Source organism: Chelonia mydas, chromosome 25 (genome assembly GCF_015237465.2).
Source record: "Chelonia mydas isolate rCheMyd1 chromosome 25, rCheMyd1.pri.v2, whole genome shotgun sequence".
Lineage (NCBI taxonomy): Eukaryota > Metazoa > Chordata > Testudines > Cheloniidae > Chelonia > Chelonia mydas.
The window spans coordinates 429,437-448,940 of NC_057858.1; the positions used below are offsets into that span (position 1 = coordinate 429,437).

Here is a 19,504-nt window from a genome sequence, read left to right on the forward strand (position 1 = left end):
TGAGGATAAAGAAGGTGTTGGAGGAGGCCATGGGGAAGTAGCCCAGGGAGTTGTAGCTGTCGCACAGCTGTTCCAGGAGGCAGTCTAGACAGCTGCATTCCACAGGGCCCTGGGCTGGAACCCGGAGTAGAGGGCGGGCCCGGGTTCCCTCCAAATCCTCCCAACTCCTGATCAGACACAGGAGGAGTCGACCTGGACTGTGAATTCAGAAAAACAGGCAAGCTGAGGGCTGCCGTGAAGCTCCAAGGCGAGCAAATCCGCCAATAAGCGCAAGACCCACCAAGGTAGAGCAGGAACTTTGTCACATTGGGCATAAACTTATGCCCAAATAAATTTGTTAGTCTAAGGTGTTACAAGTACTCCTTGTTCTTTTTGCTGATACAGACTAACACGGCTACCACTCTGAAACCTGTCACCATTGCGGCTGAGTGACCGATACAAGAGTGCCACAGACAAAACAGGAAAATTATGCTTTGGGAGCTTTTCCCCCCTGCCATGACAAACCTGTAGCTGTATAATTAATTTTATTTCACATTCTCCTGAAGAGTCTTGTGCTTGGGACTTCACTCATGGTAGCTACATTATTTTAGTTAAGACTTACTTCAACAAGAGCTGCAGGCAGCATCAGCTTTAACAGTATGTCTCATAAGAAACAAATGCCTATTTAACCAGTTTCAAATGAGGTTAATTACCGTGTCTTCGTATTCATTGACAGTTGAAAGGCCACAGAACAGCTGGAGAGATCCCAGCCAATGTCAAAGCATGCTTTAGGATCAAGATGTCATAGAAGAGGAATAACAAGAGGGAGGTGGACCAACTCAGGGACAAATCAAGCAGAATACGGATATTAAGGTGTTCAAGTTCATTTTCTAGACACCACACAAAGAAGGAACGAAGCACAGACATACTCCAAAATTTGAGTAAGGCCTTTATATAGTCTGTGCACAACCATGTATTATACCAGGAAGTTTTCACCAGGACTGTATACAGCGTAACTGTAGCTGTGTCAGTCCCAGGATATTAGAGCAGGGGTTTTCAAACCAGGGGTCATGACCCCTCAGAGGGTCATGAGCTATCCGCCTCCACCCCCAAATCCCACTTGGCCTCCAGCATTTATAATAGTGTTAAATATAAAAAGAGTTTTTAATTTATAAGGGGGGAGTGGGTCGCACTCAGGTTTGCTGTGTGAAAGGGGTCACCAATGCAAAAGTTTGAGAACCACTGTGTTAGAGAGACATGGTGGGTGAGAAAATTATATATAATAAATAATTGTTCATCTTGAATGGTCAATTACAATGTGCGCTAATTACTTATGCTAAACAATCTGTTCCACCTTGCATTTTGCTGTGAAGCTGGGAGTACCTTTCCCAGACCTGAAGATGAGCTTTGTCTCATTCACCAGGATTGGTAATTTATAGCTTAAATGTGTTATCAGAAATCAGTTTTTATTAACTTTGAAGATGAAGTGAGGAGGAACACACATTTTAGGTATGGGGAACAAGGCCATGGTGCACTTCCAGTGACTGCACAGACACAAGTTAATAGTCCCTCTCTCTCACATATGGCATCTACAGAACAACATTCTGTAGATGCAGTTGTAGGTCCATAAGCCATTTCAAGGCCTCCTCTATAACACAGTGGACATCATTCAGTTCATCTTTGAATCTGCATTATGATGTGTTCAATGGTTTCCATGTTCTCCCCACAGTTCCATGAAGAGGAGTCTGATTTTCCACTTGTGCATCAAGTAGCTGCATCTTCCATGGTTTGTTTGGATGTGGTTCAACGTGGTCCAAAGTCTGCATGGCAAGTTGGAACTGGGAGGGAAGTTTGTCACATCAGTAAAAATGTACTTGTTTGGGACATAACAGCAATACTGGATCAGACCAATGGTCCATCTAGCCCAATATCCTGTCTTCCGACAGTAGCCAAGGCCAGGTGCTTCAAAGGGAATGAACAGAACAGGCAAATTATCAAGTGATCCATCCCCTGTTGTCCACTCCCAACTTCTGGCAGTCACAAACTAGGGACACCCAGAGTGTGGGGCCCTAACCATCTTGGCTAGTAGCCACTGATGGACCTATTCTCCACAAGCTTACCTAATTCTTTTTGAACCCTGTTATATAGTTGTGGACTTCAAAACATTCACTGACAAGTTCCAAGGGTTGACTGTGTATTGTGTGAAGTAGAACTTCCCTTTGTTTTAAACTTGCTCCACATTAACTTCATTGGCTGATCCCTAGTTCTTGTGTTATGGGAAGTAGTAAATAACACTTCCCTATTCATTTTCTCCACAACAGTCATGATTTTATAGATCTCTATCATATTCCCCCCTTAGTCATCTCTTTTCCAAGGTGACCAGTCCGTCTTTTTAATCTCTCCTAATATGGAAGCTGCTCTATAGCCTGAGTCATCTTTGTTGCCCTTCTTTGTACCTTTTCCAATTCTAACAGAACCTCAAAAATACGAACATGAGTTAAGGACCGACCGGTCAACCGGACACCATGTGAAACCAGAAGTAACCGATCAGGCAGGAGCGGAGACAAAAAAAACCCAGCAAATACTGTACTGTGCTTGTATTGCACCTTAAAGATAAGCACATCTGGGCTGCCTATCCCCACCCTACCTCCACCTCCATGCATGGGGCACTCACTTACAGCTAGGAGGTTGCTGAGATTTGCAGACAAAGCTGTGCCAGCCCAAGGCAACCACAGCAAGAGCAGCACTGGGGTATGCACTACTTTCTTGTAAGCCATGGGTGCTGTTTTCACCCCCCACACCACCGGGAGGGTGACGTGCTGTTTTCACCACCACCCCTCCCAGCCGGGAGGGAAACAAGCTTGCCCAGGCCAGGGAAAGAAGCTGCCTACAAGGAAGCTGCTTAGCTGCCTCTGAAACCTGGCCCAGAGCGTGAACTGCTGGAGCCAGAGCTGCGTTTTGTTCAGAGTTATGAACATTTCAGAGTTATGGACAACCTCCATTCCCGCAGTGTCCATAACTCTGAGATTCTACTGTATATCTTTTTTGAAATAGGGTAACCAGAATCGCATTCAGTATTCAAGGTGTGGGCATCCCAGGGATTTATATAGCAGCATGATATTTTCTCTCTTTTTATCTATTGTTTTCCTAATGGTTCCTAACATTCTTTAGCTTTTTTGACAACACGACAGGTGTTTTCAGAGAATTATCCACAAGAACTTCAAGATCTCTTTCTTGAGTGGTAACAGCTAATATAGACACCATTTTGTATGTATGCTTTTAAATGTGTATTACTTTGCATTTATCAACATTGAATTTTATCTGCCATTTTCTTGTCCACTCACCCAGTTTTGTGAGATCCCTTAGTAATTCTTCAGTCTGCTTTGGATTTCACTATCTTGAGTAGTCTTGTATAGTCTGCAAATTTTGCCACTTCAGTTTACCCCCTTTTCCAGATCAGTTATGTTTATATTAAAACCTCTCTCCATTCTGAAAACTGACCATTTATTCCTCTCCTTTGTTTCCTGTCTTTTAACTAGTTGCTGATCCATCAGAGGATCTTCCCCTCTTTTACCATGACTGCTTACTTTCCTTAAGAGCCTTTGGTGAGGGACCTTCTCAAAGGCTTTCTGCAAGTCCAAGTACACTATATCTACTGGATCACCCTTGTCTACATGATTGTTGACCCCCTTCAAAGAATCATCATAGATTGGTAAGGTATGATTTACCTTTACAAAAGCCATGTTGACATTTCTCCAATAAATTGTATTAATCTAGGTGTCTGAATTCTGTTCTTTACCATAGTTTCTACTAATTTTCCTGGTACTAAAGTTTGGCTTACCAGCCTGTAATTGCCAGGATCACCTCTGAAGCCTTTTTAAAAAACTGGTGTCTTATTAGCTATGCTCCAGTCTTCTGGTACAGAAGTTGATTTAACTGATATGTTATATACCACACTTAGTAGTTACCCAATTTCATATCTGAGTTCCTTCAGAACGCTTGGGTGAATACCATCTGATCCTGGTGATTTATTACTGTTTATTTTATCAATTTGTTTCAAAAATCTCCTGTATTGACACCTCAGCCTGGCCCTAAAGAGCCTACACTTAAAAAGAATGGTTCAGCTATAAAACTCTCTCACATTCTCTACTGTGAAGACCAATGCAAAGAATTTTTAGATTCTCCCCAACAGCCTTGTCTTCCTTCATTGCTCCTTTAGCACCTTGAATGTCAAGTGGCCCCACTGATTGTTTGGTAGGCTTCCTGCTTCAGATATACTAAATTTTTTTTGCTGTAGGTTTGAATCTTTTGCTAGCTACTCTTCAAATTCTCTTTTGGCCTACCTAATTATACTTTTACACTTGACTTGCCAAAGTTTATGCTCCTTTCTATCTTCCTCACATCCTCGGGATTTAACTGATCGCCATATTTGGAGTTGGGAAAGAATTTTCCCCAGATCAGAGAGGCAAAAAACCCCAGATTCTCTGCCATCTTCTGCAGCATGGGACACAGGTCACTTGCATGTTTAAACTAGTATAAGTAGTGGATTCGCTTTAACCTGATGTCTTTAAACCATGATTTGAGAACTTCAGTAACTCAGCCAGAGGTTGGGGTCTATTACAGTAATGTGTGGGTGAGGTTCTGTGGCCTGTCATGTGCAGGAGGTCAGGTTCTCACAAAATTTTTGGTGGCCTCAGAGTGCAGCCACCAATTTTTGCTGGTGGACAGATATTTTCCTAATACGTTTGATTAACTTTAGGAAAAACAAATTAATATGCACATATACATGTCCAAATCATTGGTTTTTTTTAGTAGACTCAATAATAAAAATGTAAAGTTATATTTTGGTGCCCCTGGTCCCTGCTGCCTCCCCCGGCCCACCACCCATTGCCCCTGGTCTCCAAGGCTCCCCATTGCCCCCCCCCACCCCGCCATTGCCCCAACTTCCTTCCGCAGCCTCAAACCCCAGGCTCACCCCGCTCCTTGCCTCTTGATGACAGCACCCAGTAAGGCCAGCCCTCCTGAAGCCCAGAGCGGGAGCTCCACAGCTGGAAGGGGGAGGGGAGGGCGGCACGCACAGAGAGGGCTGAAACCTGGAGTTCCACCATTCCAGGGGGCTGGAGCCCACAGCCTGAAGCTGCGGGGGGTGGGGAGGAGGGAATAAAGCCTGCTGCCACCAGAGCCCCTGGTTGCTGCAGGGAGGGCCGCTGCTTTGCTCCCCCGCCCCCATCTCTGCCCAGGAGGCTGTCATGGTTGCAGGAAAAACCCCTGGTGGCAGTACTGATAGTCTCTTCTGATCTTAAATTAAAAAAAAAAAAAAAAAAATTGAGTAGGATTTAACTTCCAGGTTTTAAAAAAAAGATGTCTTTTTGCCTCTGCTTCTTTTACTTTGATTAGCCATGGTGGCACCTTTTGGTCCTTTTGCTAGGTTTTTAAATTTGGGACGTGTTTCATTTGAGCCTCTATTATGGTGTTAAGAAGTTTCCATGCAGCTTGCAGGCATTTTTATGACTGTTCCTTTTAACTAGCTTCCTCATTTTCGTGTAGTTCCTCTTTCTGAAGTTAAATGCTACTGTGGTAATTTCCCACACACATGGATTTTACATCTAATTCTATTATGGTCGCTATTACCGAGTGGTTCAGTTACATTCACCCATTGGATCAGGATTCTCTGCATCACTTAGGACTAAATAAAGAATTGCCTCTCCCCTTGTCGGTTCTGGGACTAGCTGTTCCAAGCAACAGTCATTTATAGTACCTAGAAATTTTGTCTCTGCATCCCTTCCTGATGTGACATGTACCCAGTCAATATGGGGATAGTAATAATGGGGGATTTCAATTGCGTTTTCTATTTTTATAGCCACTAATTTCCTGGAGCATTTCACAATCACCATCCTGGTCAGGTCCTCAGTAGTATATTCCTACTGTTACAGTCTTATTCAAGCATGTATTTTCTATCCATATCTGGATTCTATGGTAGTTTGATTTTCACTTTGACTCTATGCTTTCATGACCTACTCTGTCATTCCTATATATTTTGTATCCTGGGATTACTGTGTCAGTAGATGATGCCCACACACTTTCCCATTCCCTGGCTGGATCCAGAGACATGAAGTCGTCACATGTGGTCCATAACTGTTTTTGTGATTTCAGGCATTGTTGGGGTATGTTATCCATAGCTAGCCAGATAGAGAGGTCTAGGCAGTCTTCAGCACGTTTAAGTTCTCATGCTATGGCTATATCTTGACAGATAGCAAAACACTGAACCTTCAGCTAATACAGAAAGCCATAATAGAAGTGTTGATTTTAAAAGTTCCCATGATGATTCACATGTGTAAAGACAGCTGAATTGGACAAGTTCGGTATGGCATCTTCTTGTCCACAAAAATGCACAGTACTCTGCAACTAAGTACACCATGGCCAAGGCCAATGTTTGTAGCACCAGGCCTGTTGATTCCCAGCTGGTTCCAGTTAACTTCTGAATCATGTTGATGCAAGTCTTCACTTTAGAGGCTTTTTTCTTGAGGTGGCTGGCATCCACAGTGGGCCCCATTCGGTTCAGAATCATACACTCCATCACTTTGTGCTCAAAAGGGAGATTAGCCTGTAACTAGAAGGGTGATCTGCAGGTTTTCCAGGCTTTAGAAGTGCAATGACAGTGGCTTCTCGCCACACACCAGGGATTTCACCAGTCTGCAGAATGTTGGTGAAAATCTGCTTCATACATTTCCATACCAGCAGACCCAGATTATATAGGAACTCAGAACAGACATCTTTTCCTGCTGCTTTTCCCAATTTTGTGGCTACAGTGGCTGCATCAATCTCCTCACCTGTGAATGGTTCTTTGGGACACTGGAATACATATGGACATCACCTGCCCAAGTTGATGCTGTTATACTGTTTGTCCACTAATTGTTTTGACAGCCACAAAAGTTTAGCAGCGATAGCACCGATTTTCACCTGCAGCGTGGTGGCATGTGTGGTATTTGTAGCCCGCAACTGTCTCAGCAGGTTCAAGTGAGTCTGCTCCAGTGTGTGAAGTTTAGACCTTCTATACATTCAAACCACCATTTCTGCCTCGCTGCATGCAGCGACACCAGGAGGGCTTTGCCAATTTCTGGGTCTCTACACATCATATTTGTGGAGGAGCTCCTGGCTCTCTGCAGCCCAGCAAGGAACGTATGGTGACCTGTCTCCCCAGGGGATGTTCTTTGTGACTGAGATTAGGAGTGCAGCAAAACAGTCAAGTCTTTGGCATTGGAGGGTGGGAGAGGAGAGAACGTGGGAGACTGTACTGTCCGCAGTCATTGTGAATGTGGTCTAGTCTGCTTTTTTGAAGTTCCAGCACAATGCTGGTTTTGAGTAGAGAACTGGGATTAGGATGCCAATACGGGTCAGTACTGGTCTCTGCTGGCTGTTCGGAAAGTCATTAAGGACAATCCACAATGCAGGCATGTGTGCCCCTGTATCATCTTTAGAGATGAACCTCAGGTCAGTAAAGTATCCTCTGCCCCACCCTGTGGAATGGAAAGTGACGTGCTGTTTAGAATCACAAAGGAGGAGCATACCCTTTGCCAACACCCAGTTGGTCTGTTCTTCACCTGCAATGTTGTTTGCATAGCCCCATTGTGTGGTGACTATTAAAGTCACCCACAAATACAGCAAGATACTGTGCAATTTGCAGAGCTGGCCGAGGCCACTGTTCATCAGGTGGTTTATATATAATGATGATGGTTAGCTTACCAATGCACAGGGAGATTGTAGTGGTTTCTGTATGTGCTGCAGGAGGTAGAACCACATATTCTTTGATCTCTTGCTGCGACATTCCCCAGGCCGCAACCTGAACTGCAGAGTCCCCTTAGCTCTCCAGCCTGGGATGCCTTTTACGCTGCTTTGCTAGGGAACAGCAAACCCCTCCAGATACTGCTCACTCACAGCCACCAGCATGCAAAGTCACTCCCAGCTGAGTACATTGCACTCCTTATCAGTACACAGCCCAGGAAGGTAATGATCCAATCAGCGGTCCAAATTCAGTGATGAATCCTGGTCATGCGCCACCTGAGGGAAGTTGCACATACGCTAGGAATAAGTAGTTCAGTGTTCTGCTCATAACATCAGTGAATGCCTGAAGAGCGATATAAGGTGTAGAGAAGGAGAGGTAGCTAGAGGTGTTTTCCTCCCCCTTCTTATACTCCAAACCTTGTGTACTGGAAAAATCCTTGCTGGGTCACGTGGGCAGGCAGTTCCACGGCATATGCAAGAACCAAACTGTCCTCCAGACAAATTGTAAATTTCCTGTTTACATCTCCCCTGCTGGAAAATCTCTGTTTAAGCAGGTAATGGCACTTTAGCACTTCACTGGTGTGCTAGTGCATCTTTGTCTCTGAGGAAATGGCTCATGGGTACTACCCAGAATTATAACATTTCAGTAACAATCAAACAACAAAATCTCATAATTACACATGCATCCGATGAAGTGAGCTGTAGCTCACGAAAGCTCATGCTCAAATAAATTGGTTAGTTTCTAAGGTGCCACAAGTACTCCTTTTCTTTTTGCGAATACAGACTAACACGGCTGCTACTCTGAAACATGTAGTGTTGTTACACCCATTTCAACAGGATAATATTCAGCAGACTGAGTTTTCAAATTGTTACCGGCACCCAGTGCCAGAGGCAAACAACAGCAGGGGTTCGTTACCCGGTGTGCGTCACCCAATAATCACAACGGGGTGGAGAAACAGAAAAGTTTATTTGCAGCTGCAAACAAGGTACAGGGAGAATAGAATCTCAAATCCTGCACACAGAGCAGGAAGTTACACAGGCTTTTACACATCCTTTCTTCAGCATGCTTATCCAATAGCAAGCTGCCCTAAGTATCCATATAGCCAGCCAATCCAGTTACCAGCTAGTTCCCTTGGTCTCTGTACCATCTGTTAAACCATACATAAAGCTGCTTTATTCAGCATTGTTCTTCCATATCTGCCCTGTTTGGCCTTGTTTAGTTTCAGGCAGTCTGACTCTGCAACATATCGTTGCAGATCCTCAGCATAACTGCTGCGAGTGCCTCCAGGCGGGGCGGGGGACCAAGGACATTTGGGCCTAGTGCGAGGGGGCTTCATCGACACTCGTGGTCTTCCATCCCCTCGAGTTACCTAGTGGCCATGCCCAGCGTCCCCAACAACTACTCCCTTCTTTGAAAACACTCAACAGCCTTGGCTCTGAGTCTTCTCACTTGGGCTACTTATTTCTTTACAATAGGACTTTGCATAAGCACTTTGTGAAAGCCCTGAAGAGAATGACTTATTAACTTTTGCAAAAGGACTCCTGACACATGATACTGCACAGCATAATACCATTAATACAAGCAATACAGGAAAGAGAAATTTCAATAACAGGCTAAATAAACCACCAAGCCAAAACGACAAACCCCAGCCTGAAAACAAGGTTTGTAACCAATTGCTCTCGGGGGCAGTATAGGCAACCTGTGCTCCGGCTCGGGCATGGGCCTCAGCCTGTACCACCTTTTCATAGATTTCATAACTGCTATCATTTACATATACACAACATCGGGGCCAGACGACCCTCCCCTCCGAGACCCTTGAGGAAGCCCCTTCTGTCCTGACACTACCCGAAGCCCCCGTGAAACCAGAGGCAACCCGTCGTGGCAGGTGCTGGCGGGGAGAACCCCAGGGCAGCAGAAAGTGTCCTCTCCTCCATGTTCGAGGAGATCGAGGCCTTAGATCTGACCCCGGTCGCCCAGGGGGAGGATAAACTTTTGCCAGCAAATCTTGATCCGGGCGACCTCACTCCACCCTTCTTTTCCCCATGCTCCCTCCCCTTAACTGCTGCTTCCACTCCCACTTCCGAGGAGCCCCTGGACTGCTCCACCGACCCAGCCGCTGATGGCACCCCGCTGATGACCACCGAGCCTGCTCAGGTGACAGCCGGCGCCATGCGGCCGGGACACGAGTCGCCAGGGGCACCCCCCGTTGGTGCGGCGCAATCTACTTCCTTCCCGGGCGGGGGCCCTACAGAAGATAATCCACCTCCTGATGCTGTGGCCACTAAATGCACCACAGGGAGCGTCACAGAGATCCCTCCCCACCCCCTTAACCCTTGAGCCTGATCGGGAGGCGCCACCATCCAGCTGCTTGCCTCCCGAAACCCAGAACCTCGCCCCTGCCCCTGCCCCTATCCAATTTACCTCCTGCAATGTCATTGCCGCCCCCGGGGCTGTCTCCTTCCCTTTCCCAACTGATGACCCCCAGGGAGCGGCCTTTGTGTTCTCCTGCCCCGACCCATTAGGAGCTGCTATTTTCCCTCCACTGCCCCCTATCGCTCCAGAGCTTGAGGCGGGCCTAGAAGCTCCAGCCTATTAGGCACCCCATCAGGGGTCCGCACCCTGCTTGTCCATTTTAGTGGACCACAGGGCTGCACCAAGGGCCCCCCGGGGAAAAACCGGGAAACCGTAACCCCACCCCCCATGAGCTGCGAGGAGAGATGCGGAAGTTTTTAGAGGATGTCCGTGGCTCCCGCAACAAGGTACAACTTGCTCTCCAGCGATGGGGGGACTTTTCTTAAATCCTCCGGGCCACAAGGGCCCTCATGGGGGAAGGTAAAGGGACGGGGAAGCAGGATGCCGCGGCCTACTGGTGGGTCCACATCTTCCGTGAACAATTACTCACCTACGGGATGGGTCACGGACTGCTGCGCAGCCTGCTGGGAGATGTGAGCGTCCCTGCCAGTGAGGAGCCCCCCTACCCTTCCCATGACACCTCTCACCATCGCAAAGTTGAATACCCAGGGTTGTAGGATGGCTCTCCGCAGGTCTCAGGTGCTCTCCTTCCTTCGGGAGGGAGGGTACTCTGTGGTTTTCCTGCAGGAGACCCATACGGACCCGACCGCCGAAGACAGTTGACGGCTGGAGTGGGGGGACAGGGTCTACCTTAGCCATGCCATGGTTCGACAAGCTGGAGTGGCGACCCTGTTCTCCCCTGACCTACGGCCCGAGGTGCTAGGGGTCGCCGAGGCCGTGCCGGGTTGCCTGCTGCATCTCCGGGTCCGTATGGAGGGGCTCATGGTTAACCTCGTTAACGTCTATGCCCCGACATTGGGCCCAGAGCAGCTACGATTCTATCAGCAGGTGTCCGCCTTCCTCGGCGCCTTAGATTCTCACGAGTGCCTGGTCCTAGGAGGGGACTTTAATACCACCCTCAAGGAACAGGACCGCTTGGGGACCGAGCGGAGCCCGGCCGCCGCGGACACCCTCCGGGAGACAGTCGAACATCACTCCCTAGTAGACATCTGGCACGACCACCACCTGGATGACACTTCCACGTTCACCTTTGTCCAGGTGGAAGCCCATCGGTCGAGCCACTTCCGGTTGGACCGCATTTATTTATCACGCTTCCATCTCTCACGAGCCCACACCTCCAGCATTCGGCTGGCCTCATTTTCTGACCATCATCTAGCCACCGTGACAGCCTCCCTCTGTGCGGAGAGGCCAGGGCCAGCCTATTGGCATTTTAACAACAGCCTGTTGGAGGATGAGGGCTTCGTGGAGTCCTTCCGGGAATTCTGGCCGGCCTGGCGAGGGCAGCAGCGTGCCTTTCCCTCGGCGCGGCGGTGGTGGGACCGGGGGAAGGTGCGTGCCAGGCTTTTCTGCCGCGACTACACCCGGGGCACCAGCCGACGGAGAAATGCGGTGATAGATCAGTTGGAACGGGAGGTCTTAGAGCTGGAGAGATGTCTGGCCGCCAACCCCGAGGACCCGCTCCTCTGCGGAGCGTGCCGGGAGAAGCCCATCGGGCCCGGGGCACCTTTGTTCGATCCCGCATCCGCCTCCTTCGGGAGATGGATCGCAGCTCCTGCTTCTTCTATGCCCTGGAGAAAACGAGCGGGACCAAGAAATACGTCACCTGCCTCCTGGGAGAAGATGGCACCCCCCTCACGGAACTGGTGGAGATGTGCGGGAGGGCCCGAGCCTTCTACGCAAGTTTTTTCTCCCCGGATCCGATCAACCCTGGTGCTTGCAGAGTGCTCTGGGAGCAGCTCCCTACGGTCAGAGTGAGCAACCCAGACAGGCTAGAGTTGCCTCTCACCCTGGCCGAGTTCTGGGAAGCCCTCCGTCGTATGCCCACTAATAAGTCTCCAGGCATGGACGGGCTGACCGTGGAGCTCTACCGCGTGTTTTGGGACGTCCTCGGCCCAGATCTAGTCACCATCTGGGCTGAGTCTCTGCAGAGCGGGGTCCTCCCTCTTTCGCGCAGGCGACCTGTGCTCGCCTTACTGCCGTAGAAGGGGGACCTCCGCGATTTACGAAATTGGTGTCCCGTCTTGCTCCTCAGCGCGGACTACAAAATCGTAGAGAAAGCAATCTCGCTGCGGCTAGGGTCCGTGATGGTGGACGTGATCCACCCAGACCAGACCTACACCGTCCTGGACCGCAGTATCTTTGATAACCTATTTCTGGTTCAGGACCTTTTGGAACTCAGACCGTCTCTACACCCGTCGTTCGCCCTCCTGTCCCTAGATCAGGAGAAGGCTTTCGATAGGGTGGACCACGGGTACCTCCTGAGCACTCTGCAGCCGTTTGGCTTCGGACCCCAGTTTGTGGGTTTTCTCCGGGTGATGTACGCTTCTGCAGAGCATCTGGTTAAGCTCAACTGGACCCTGACTGAACCGGTCAACTTCGGGCGAGTAGTACGGCAGGGGTGCCCCCTCTCGGGCCAGCTGTACGCTCAGGCGATTGAGCCCTTCCTCTGTCTCCTCCGCAGGAGGTTGACAGGGTTAGTGCTGCGGGAGCCGGAGCTGCGGCTGGTCCTGTCTGCGTACGCTGATGATGTGCTCCTCATGGTCCAGGACCCGGGCGACTTGGCCATCTATTCGGCAGCCTCCTCCGCCCGGGTCAACTGGGTCAAGAGCTCTGTCTTGGCGGTAGGAGACTGGCGGCAGGCGAGCTCCCTCCCACCCATGCTTCAGACCGTCCGGTGGAGCGCGGGTCTGCTGCTCTACCTTGGCGTTTACCTTTCTGCCACGCATCCCTCTCCGCCGGAGAACTGGGAAAATTTAGAGGCGGGGTGATAGAGCGGCTCCGGAAATGGACGGGACTACTCCGATGTCTCTCCCTCCGAGGGAGAGCACTGGTGCTTAATCAACTATTCCTGTCCATGCTCTGGTACCGGCTGAACACCCTGGTCCCGGCCCCGGGTTTCCTGACCAACCTCCAGACATCGATTCTGGGGTTCTTTTGGTCAGGAACGCACTGGGCCCCTGTAGGGATTCTTCATCTACCCCTGAAGGAAGGAGGACAGGGCCTGAAGTGTCTGCACACTCAGGTCCGCGTCTTCCGCCTCCAGGCCCGACAGAGGCTGCTTCATGGTGCAGGCAGTTCGCCGTGGAGCACACTGGCGCACGCCATCCTGCGCTGCATCCGAGGGCTCCGATATGACCGGCAGCTCTTTTATCTCTGTCCGGGAGGTCTTCCGCAAGACCTCTCTGGGCTGCCGGTCTTCTACCAGGACCTCCTCCGGACTTGGAAACTGTTTTTAACGACCAGGTCCGTGGCGGCCACCGAGGGAGCAGATCTCCTCACGGAGCCCCTGCTACACAACCCCCAGCTCCGTGTGCAGGTGGCAGAGTCCCGCTCAATGCGCCAGAGCTTGGTCCTGGCAGAAGTCACGAGAGTCAGAGACCTCCTGGACTACGACCGGGGAGACTGGCTGGATCCCCTGACGCTCGCTCGGCGCATGGAGCTCTCCAGACCTCATATCCCCCGGCGCATACTTCAGGAGGTGAAGGCCGCATTGCCGCCCGCTGCTAGAGCTTACCTCGATTGGGTCCTGCTCAAGAGCACGCCCCGCCCACCCTCTACCCCAGGCCCACCGGACCTTTTAATTGGACCCCTGCCCCGTAGACCCAATCGACCCCCCCATTCCTTTACGGCGAGCCAGCTGCATGAACTACGGCCGGTATGCCTCCAAACCACGCCAAGGAAACATCTATACACGCTCATGCTCCACACCCTTCACGCCCTCACCCTAGTGTCCCGCCCCAACACAAAGTGGCGAGACCTTCTGCCACCTTTGGAGGGTGAGCAGCCCCGGTGGGCCAGCCTATATTCCACCTTGGTTCCGAGGCCCGTTGGGGACATTAGTTAGCGGTTCCTTCACGGAGCTGAGAGCACGGGCACGTACTTGGCACGGTTCAACTCCATCCCAGATACTTGTCCCTTTTGCAGTGTGAGGGAAACCCTGGCGCACATATATCTGGAGTGTGCCAGGCTGCAGCCCCTGTTCTGGCTCTTCACAAATCTTTTATTACGTTTTTGGTTGCATTTATGCACTCCCCATCCGTGGCCTCACAAAGTCGCGGGATCTCCTAGTTAACCTCCTCCTGGCCCTGGCTAAAACGGCCATCTATAAAACCAGAGAGAGAAGGTTGGCCGATGGAGTTTCCTGTGACTGTGGGGCCGTTTTCTGATCCTCAGTCCGTTCACGTATCCGGGCGGAGTCCACCAACTCCCTTGATGCTTGAGGAGCGGTGGGCGCTGTCCGAAGCTCTCTGCTCGGTGTCCCCGTCCGGCTCCCTTTGTTTTGACCCTTTGATTGGGGGAAGAGAGTAAGGGACCCCAGCCCCAGCCATTGCTGCTGCAGAAACCACCACCTTAGAGGGGTCTTTTCACACCTGGGTGCACATGCCCCCCCCCCCCCCCGGGTTGTCCACCCCACAGCCTGCCCCTTTTGTTGGGTGCTTTCAGAGGAGGAAATTGTTGGTGACACTCGGGCGTGACACCAGGTAACTCGAGGGGGTGGCAGACCTTGAGAGTCGATGAAGCCCCCTCGCTCTGGACCACCAGGTAACTCGGAAGGTGGAAGACCATGAGAGTCGAGGAAGCCCCCCGCTCTGGGCCCAGGCAAGCTTGAACACTTCCCTCCCCAGAAGCTAATGAGAAAACAATTGTGATTGGTTGCTGTGTTACAAAACAAAACAGCATATGCAATGTGTAAGTGTGTTATGCAAATAAAAAAATACCTTTTTTACTTCAAAAAAAAATTACTCTCCTATAGCCATCTGGCCCGACCCTGTCTCACGAGTTACACACTACAGAGTACTTTGCAATTATTCACTGATCTAGCTGGGTTCTTAGTCACACCCATGACCATTGTATCTGATCAGCTCCCATAAGTAGTTTTAGAGACACTTCTGTTAACAAAAACAAGTGGGTTTTAGCCCACAAAAACTTATGCTCAAATAAATTTATTAGGCTCTAAGGTGCCACAAGGACTCCTCATAGTTTTTGCTGATACAAACTAACACGGCTCCCATTCTGTTAACAAAAATCTTCCCTATTGAGATCACAAATAGGACCATCGCATAACTAGAGCCCAAATCTCTATTACTACAATTTAAAGGTATTTGAAAGACTTCAACAAGCAAGAGGGAATGAACTTTCTCATCAACTCCATCAAACAAATGCAACATGTAAGGCTAGGGTAACAGGCAATACACAGTCCCGCCACAGCCGGCCCCCCCCCCCCCCTCGCGATGCCGCGCCAGGCGAGACCCCTCCGGGCAGCCCCGCCACAGCCCCCCCCACTCCCCCCCCGCGATGCCGCGCCCGGCGAGACCCCTCCGGGCAGCCCCGCCACAGCCCCCCCACCCCCCCCGCGATGCCGCGCCAGGCGAGACCCCTCCGGGCAGCCCCGCCACAGCCCCCCCACTCCCCCCGCGATGCCGCGCCAGGCGAGACCCCTCCGGGCAGCCCCGCCACAGCCACACCCCCCCCGCGATGCCGCGCCAGGCGAGACCCCCACAGGCGGGGTGCAGCCTACCCCTCACTGAGGCAAGCGGCGCCCAGAACTGCCGCAATCTCTCTCTCGTATCCGTCTTTCGAGACCACCCCCAGCGCCCAGTGTCCCCGGCGGGCCACCCCAGTCCAGCGGGATGACAGATCAGAGACCCCCGGCCCCTCACTCCGGTAAGCCCCCGCCAGCCGGGCTCCAAGGAGGGCGGGCGGGTCCCGGCGGCCCCCACGTCCCACTCCTCACGCTACCTCCCGGGTGGTGACCTCCTCCTTCTCGGAGATCTTCAGCAGTAAACGGTCGTTCTCCAGCTCCAGCGCCCGCACCCGGTCGATGTAGACGGCCAGGCGGTCATTGAGCTGCCGCAGATCCTCCTTCTCCTGCAACCGGGAGATGCGGGCGGGGGAGAGCGGGGTCCCGCCGGGGGCGGCGCGGCTCGGGGTGCCCGACATGGCTCTCGCTTCGCGGGACGAGCAAGCGGCGGGCTCATTCAATCCAGCCGCACTGAGGGAGGGAACAGCAAGATGGCGGAGGCCACCGCCTCCCCGCTGCGCGGCGCCACCTGGGAAATGAAGTCTCCGCACCAAGATGGCCGCCGGCGGCTGGGCTCTGGGAGCGGCCGAAGGGGGCGGGGAATCGAGGATGGCGGGAACCCCTACCGCAGAGCATGCTGGGGATTGTAGTCACAACCTGGCCTCCATTTTGTGGCCCGATGCCAACAACCCTGCGTCCGACTCCGCGCAGGATCTGTCAGCCCTTATTTCCCGCGTACAAGGCTGCGAGGGGAGGTGCCCTGGCCCTGGCCAAGGGGCGGAGCCTCCTGTCCCCACCCACACAGCTCCTCAGGCCCGGACAGGAGTCGGCGGGGGTGCACCGTGGAGTGTCCTTTTACCCGACTAAAAGTGAAAAGCCGCTTCATGAGGCAGGCTGACCCCTCTGAGGCCGCCTTAGCAGCCTAGGGCTAGGGAGTCCAGGAGTCCCCCTTAGGCTACAAGAGGGACGCGAGGGGGCTGCAAGCCTGACAGCGTGCACCATACTGCGGCTTTCCAGCCATGGGTCCCACAACCGAAAACCACTCTCCTTGTGCTGCTCACAGCTTTGCCGCGGTTAGCCTCAGAACCACGGTGGGGCTGCTAAAAGCCTGGCCGCAGAGTCAGCGGCGTAGTCAGGCTCCTTGTTTGCATGTAGTAAAAAACTGGAAGAAAAATAAAGATACAAATAAGCAGATTTAGCCAAATCAAATGTCTATCAAACATTTCCAGGAGGCATCCATTGTTTTTCACCTGGCAAAACTGAAGCACTTCGCTGTGCTTGGAACCATCCATGCTGGGCTTCTTCTGAAATGCGAACTCTCTGTTTTTGTATCTGAAGATTCACCAATAGCTACCAAATAGGTGAGCAGCCACCACAGCACAGAGTGTATGTCAATTAAGCATTTTTTGTAAATTCAGCCCTGTTTGACCAGGGCTTGAGAGAGGGAGATGGAGAAGAGAGATCTCATATACAAATAATTCAATACTCAAACACCCTACACACTCTGTAGAACAAATCCGTTAAAGATGGTATAGTGCTGCCAATTCTCATGATTTTATTTCAAGTCTCACAATATGTCATTTATAGGTAGTGAACCTATGGTTAAGGGTGCCTAAAAAGTTCCATTATAAGGCCCTGTTTTCAGTTGCTTATAACTTTGCCAAACTTTAACTGTCTGAATAAACTATCTGAACAGCAAAGTTCTCACTTCCTAGGCTGAGTGGGGTAACAGAGTGGCTGACAGTTCTGGGAACCCCTATAAAGGTCTAGCCTCTAAGGCTTTGTCTACACTGGCAAGTGAAAGACAAAACTTTAGTTATTCAGAGGTATTAAAAAAAACACACACCCCAAAAGACAAAAGTTTTGTCCATAACAAGTGCCTGTGTGAACAGTGCTTTACAACCCTAACGCCGTTCGTTGGGGGTGGAAGTTTTGTGTCCTCAAGAGAGCTCTCTCCTGCCAACAAACAGTGGCTACACTGCACAGTGTAGACATAGCCTGAAAGCACTACAGCGTACTCACCCACGCCAAACCCCTGAACTGAACCCAGGATTCCTGCATCTCAACATTGCTTTGTTGTCCAGCAAATAGCTATGAATCCCCATAGCAAGGTTTGTGTCTTACGGTACCTGCCTTTAGTGGCTGGTCCACAAAGAGGATAACAGCCTACTGCTGCTACTCATTACTCAGTGAGCTCGAGTGATAGAGGTCTGTGCTGTGAATCTAAAATTTCCAGCCTTGGTGACACCCTATCTGGGTGTCAATGTGACTGATGGAATGGAATTTCTGTTTTTTTTAGTTTGTGCTTTTAAAAACTTAGGAAATTGGGCAGCCTGAATTCTGGCGTTTCCTAACTGTTGTGTGCTTGACTGTGCAAGTCTAATGTTTTAGAGTAGTTTTTGCCCAATGTAATATCCATCTACCCTAGGTACTTATCTGTCCCCCCTCACTGTGTATCTGTGCACCTCACAGTCTCAAATGTGTTTATCCTCACAACACCCCGTGAAGTGGAAAAGTGCCGTGATCCCCATTTTAGAGATGGGGAACTGAGGCACAGTGATGCTATGTGAATTACCCAAAGTGACACACAAAGTCTGTGACAGAGCAGGGAACTGCACGCAGGTCTCAGACTAGCGCTATATGTTTCTCAAATGTGGCCACCAGGGGCTTTTCTTGCAGCCACAGCCTCCTGCGCGGTGACTGAGGGGTGGGGGCAAAGCAGCGGCTCCATCCCTGGAGCTGCAAGAAGGGGTTGGGCCCTGCCATCCTCTGCAGCCAGAAACACCGGAGGAGCAAGCAGCCAGTGAGCTCTCCACCTTCCCTGGGACAGTGGGGCTCTGGCTTCTGGCTTCAGCCCTAGGGTGGCGGGTGGGAGGCTCCAGCCGGGGAGCAGCAGGTCCTGGTCATGGACTCTGACCATGGGGCCTTTGGCTTCGGCTGCACATCAGTGGGCTCCATCTCCCAGCCAATGGGCTTCGGGTTCACCAGCCCCATCATCGCCCCTGCCCCCGCTGCCGCCCCCGGCCCTTCACACATTGTGTAAGCTGGGGTCTGAATGAGCTCTCCCCTGACATCCACTGATGAACTGGGGGAAAACACGTCAGGAACAGACCATATTTGCATAGAGACGCGACTCTGCCTATGTGATAAGCAGACAGAGCTGCTTTGCCAGAGTGATAAATTTTGGCTGTTTTGGGTTAAAATTCACTTTAATCTTGAATGCAGAGGTAATGATATGTTATTACCCTTCTTGTAGGATTAAAGGACAGCAGAAATGTACTTAATATGCCCTACCGGAGGGGGTAATCCTAACTTTAACTTCACTCACTAAGCAGGGGGTACCGATGCCAAATCCAAGTAAAATTCAGAGGGACTGGGGACACGCGTTCCTTCCTGCTGTTGTGGATGCTATTTGACACTCTTTTGATCTAGGGATAGTGCTGCAGTAAAAGACAAAGCAGAGGCTGCAGCCACAGTAGAGATTCCCTACTACCTGGTAAAATCATTAAGAGCTGGACTAAGTGGTAGTACCTCAGAACATGGTATTACAGCTAGACGCACCGAGGAGAACCAATGGCCTGGTGTTTCAGATACTCACCTAGGAAGTGGGAGATGCAGGGTCTAAATCCAGCAGGGCAGGGATTTGAAAACAAGTCTCTCACGTCACAGGTGAGTGCCTGAATGGCTGG

The 19,504-nt window shown here is 50.9% G+C and overlaps 1 protein-coding gene across 2 annotated transcripts in view; it reads right to left on the reverse strand.

Annotated features, from left to right (window-relative positions):
- The window catches only part of LMNB2 (lamin B2), a 98,102-nt gene extending 81,744 nt beyond the window's left edge, over positions 1 to 16,358 (reverse strand). For both annotated transcript variants that reach the window (XM_037886006.2, XM_037886007.2), the window contains exon 1: positions 16,034 to 16,358. In XM_037886006.2, coding sequence (XP_037741934.1) covers positions 16,034 to 16,234 — 201 coding nt within the window. In that variant the 5' untranslated portion in view covers positions 16,235 to 16,358. The remainder of the gene's footprint in view (positions 1 to 16,033) is intronic.
- Between the last annotated feature and the right edge of the window lie 3,146 nt (positions 16,359 to 19,504).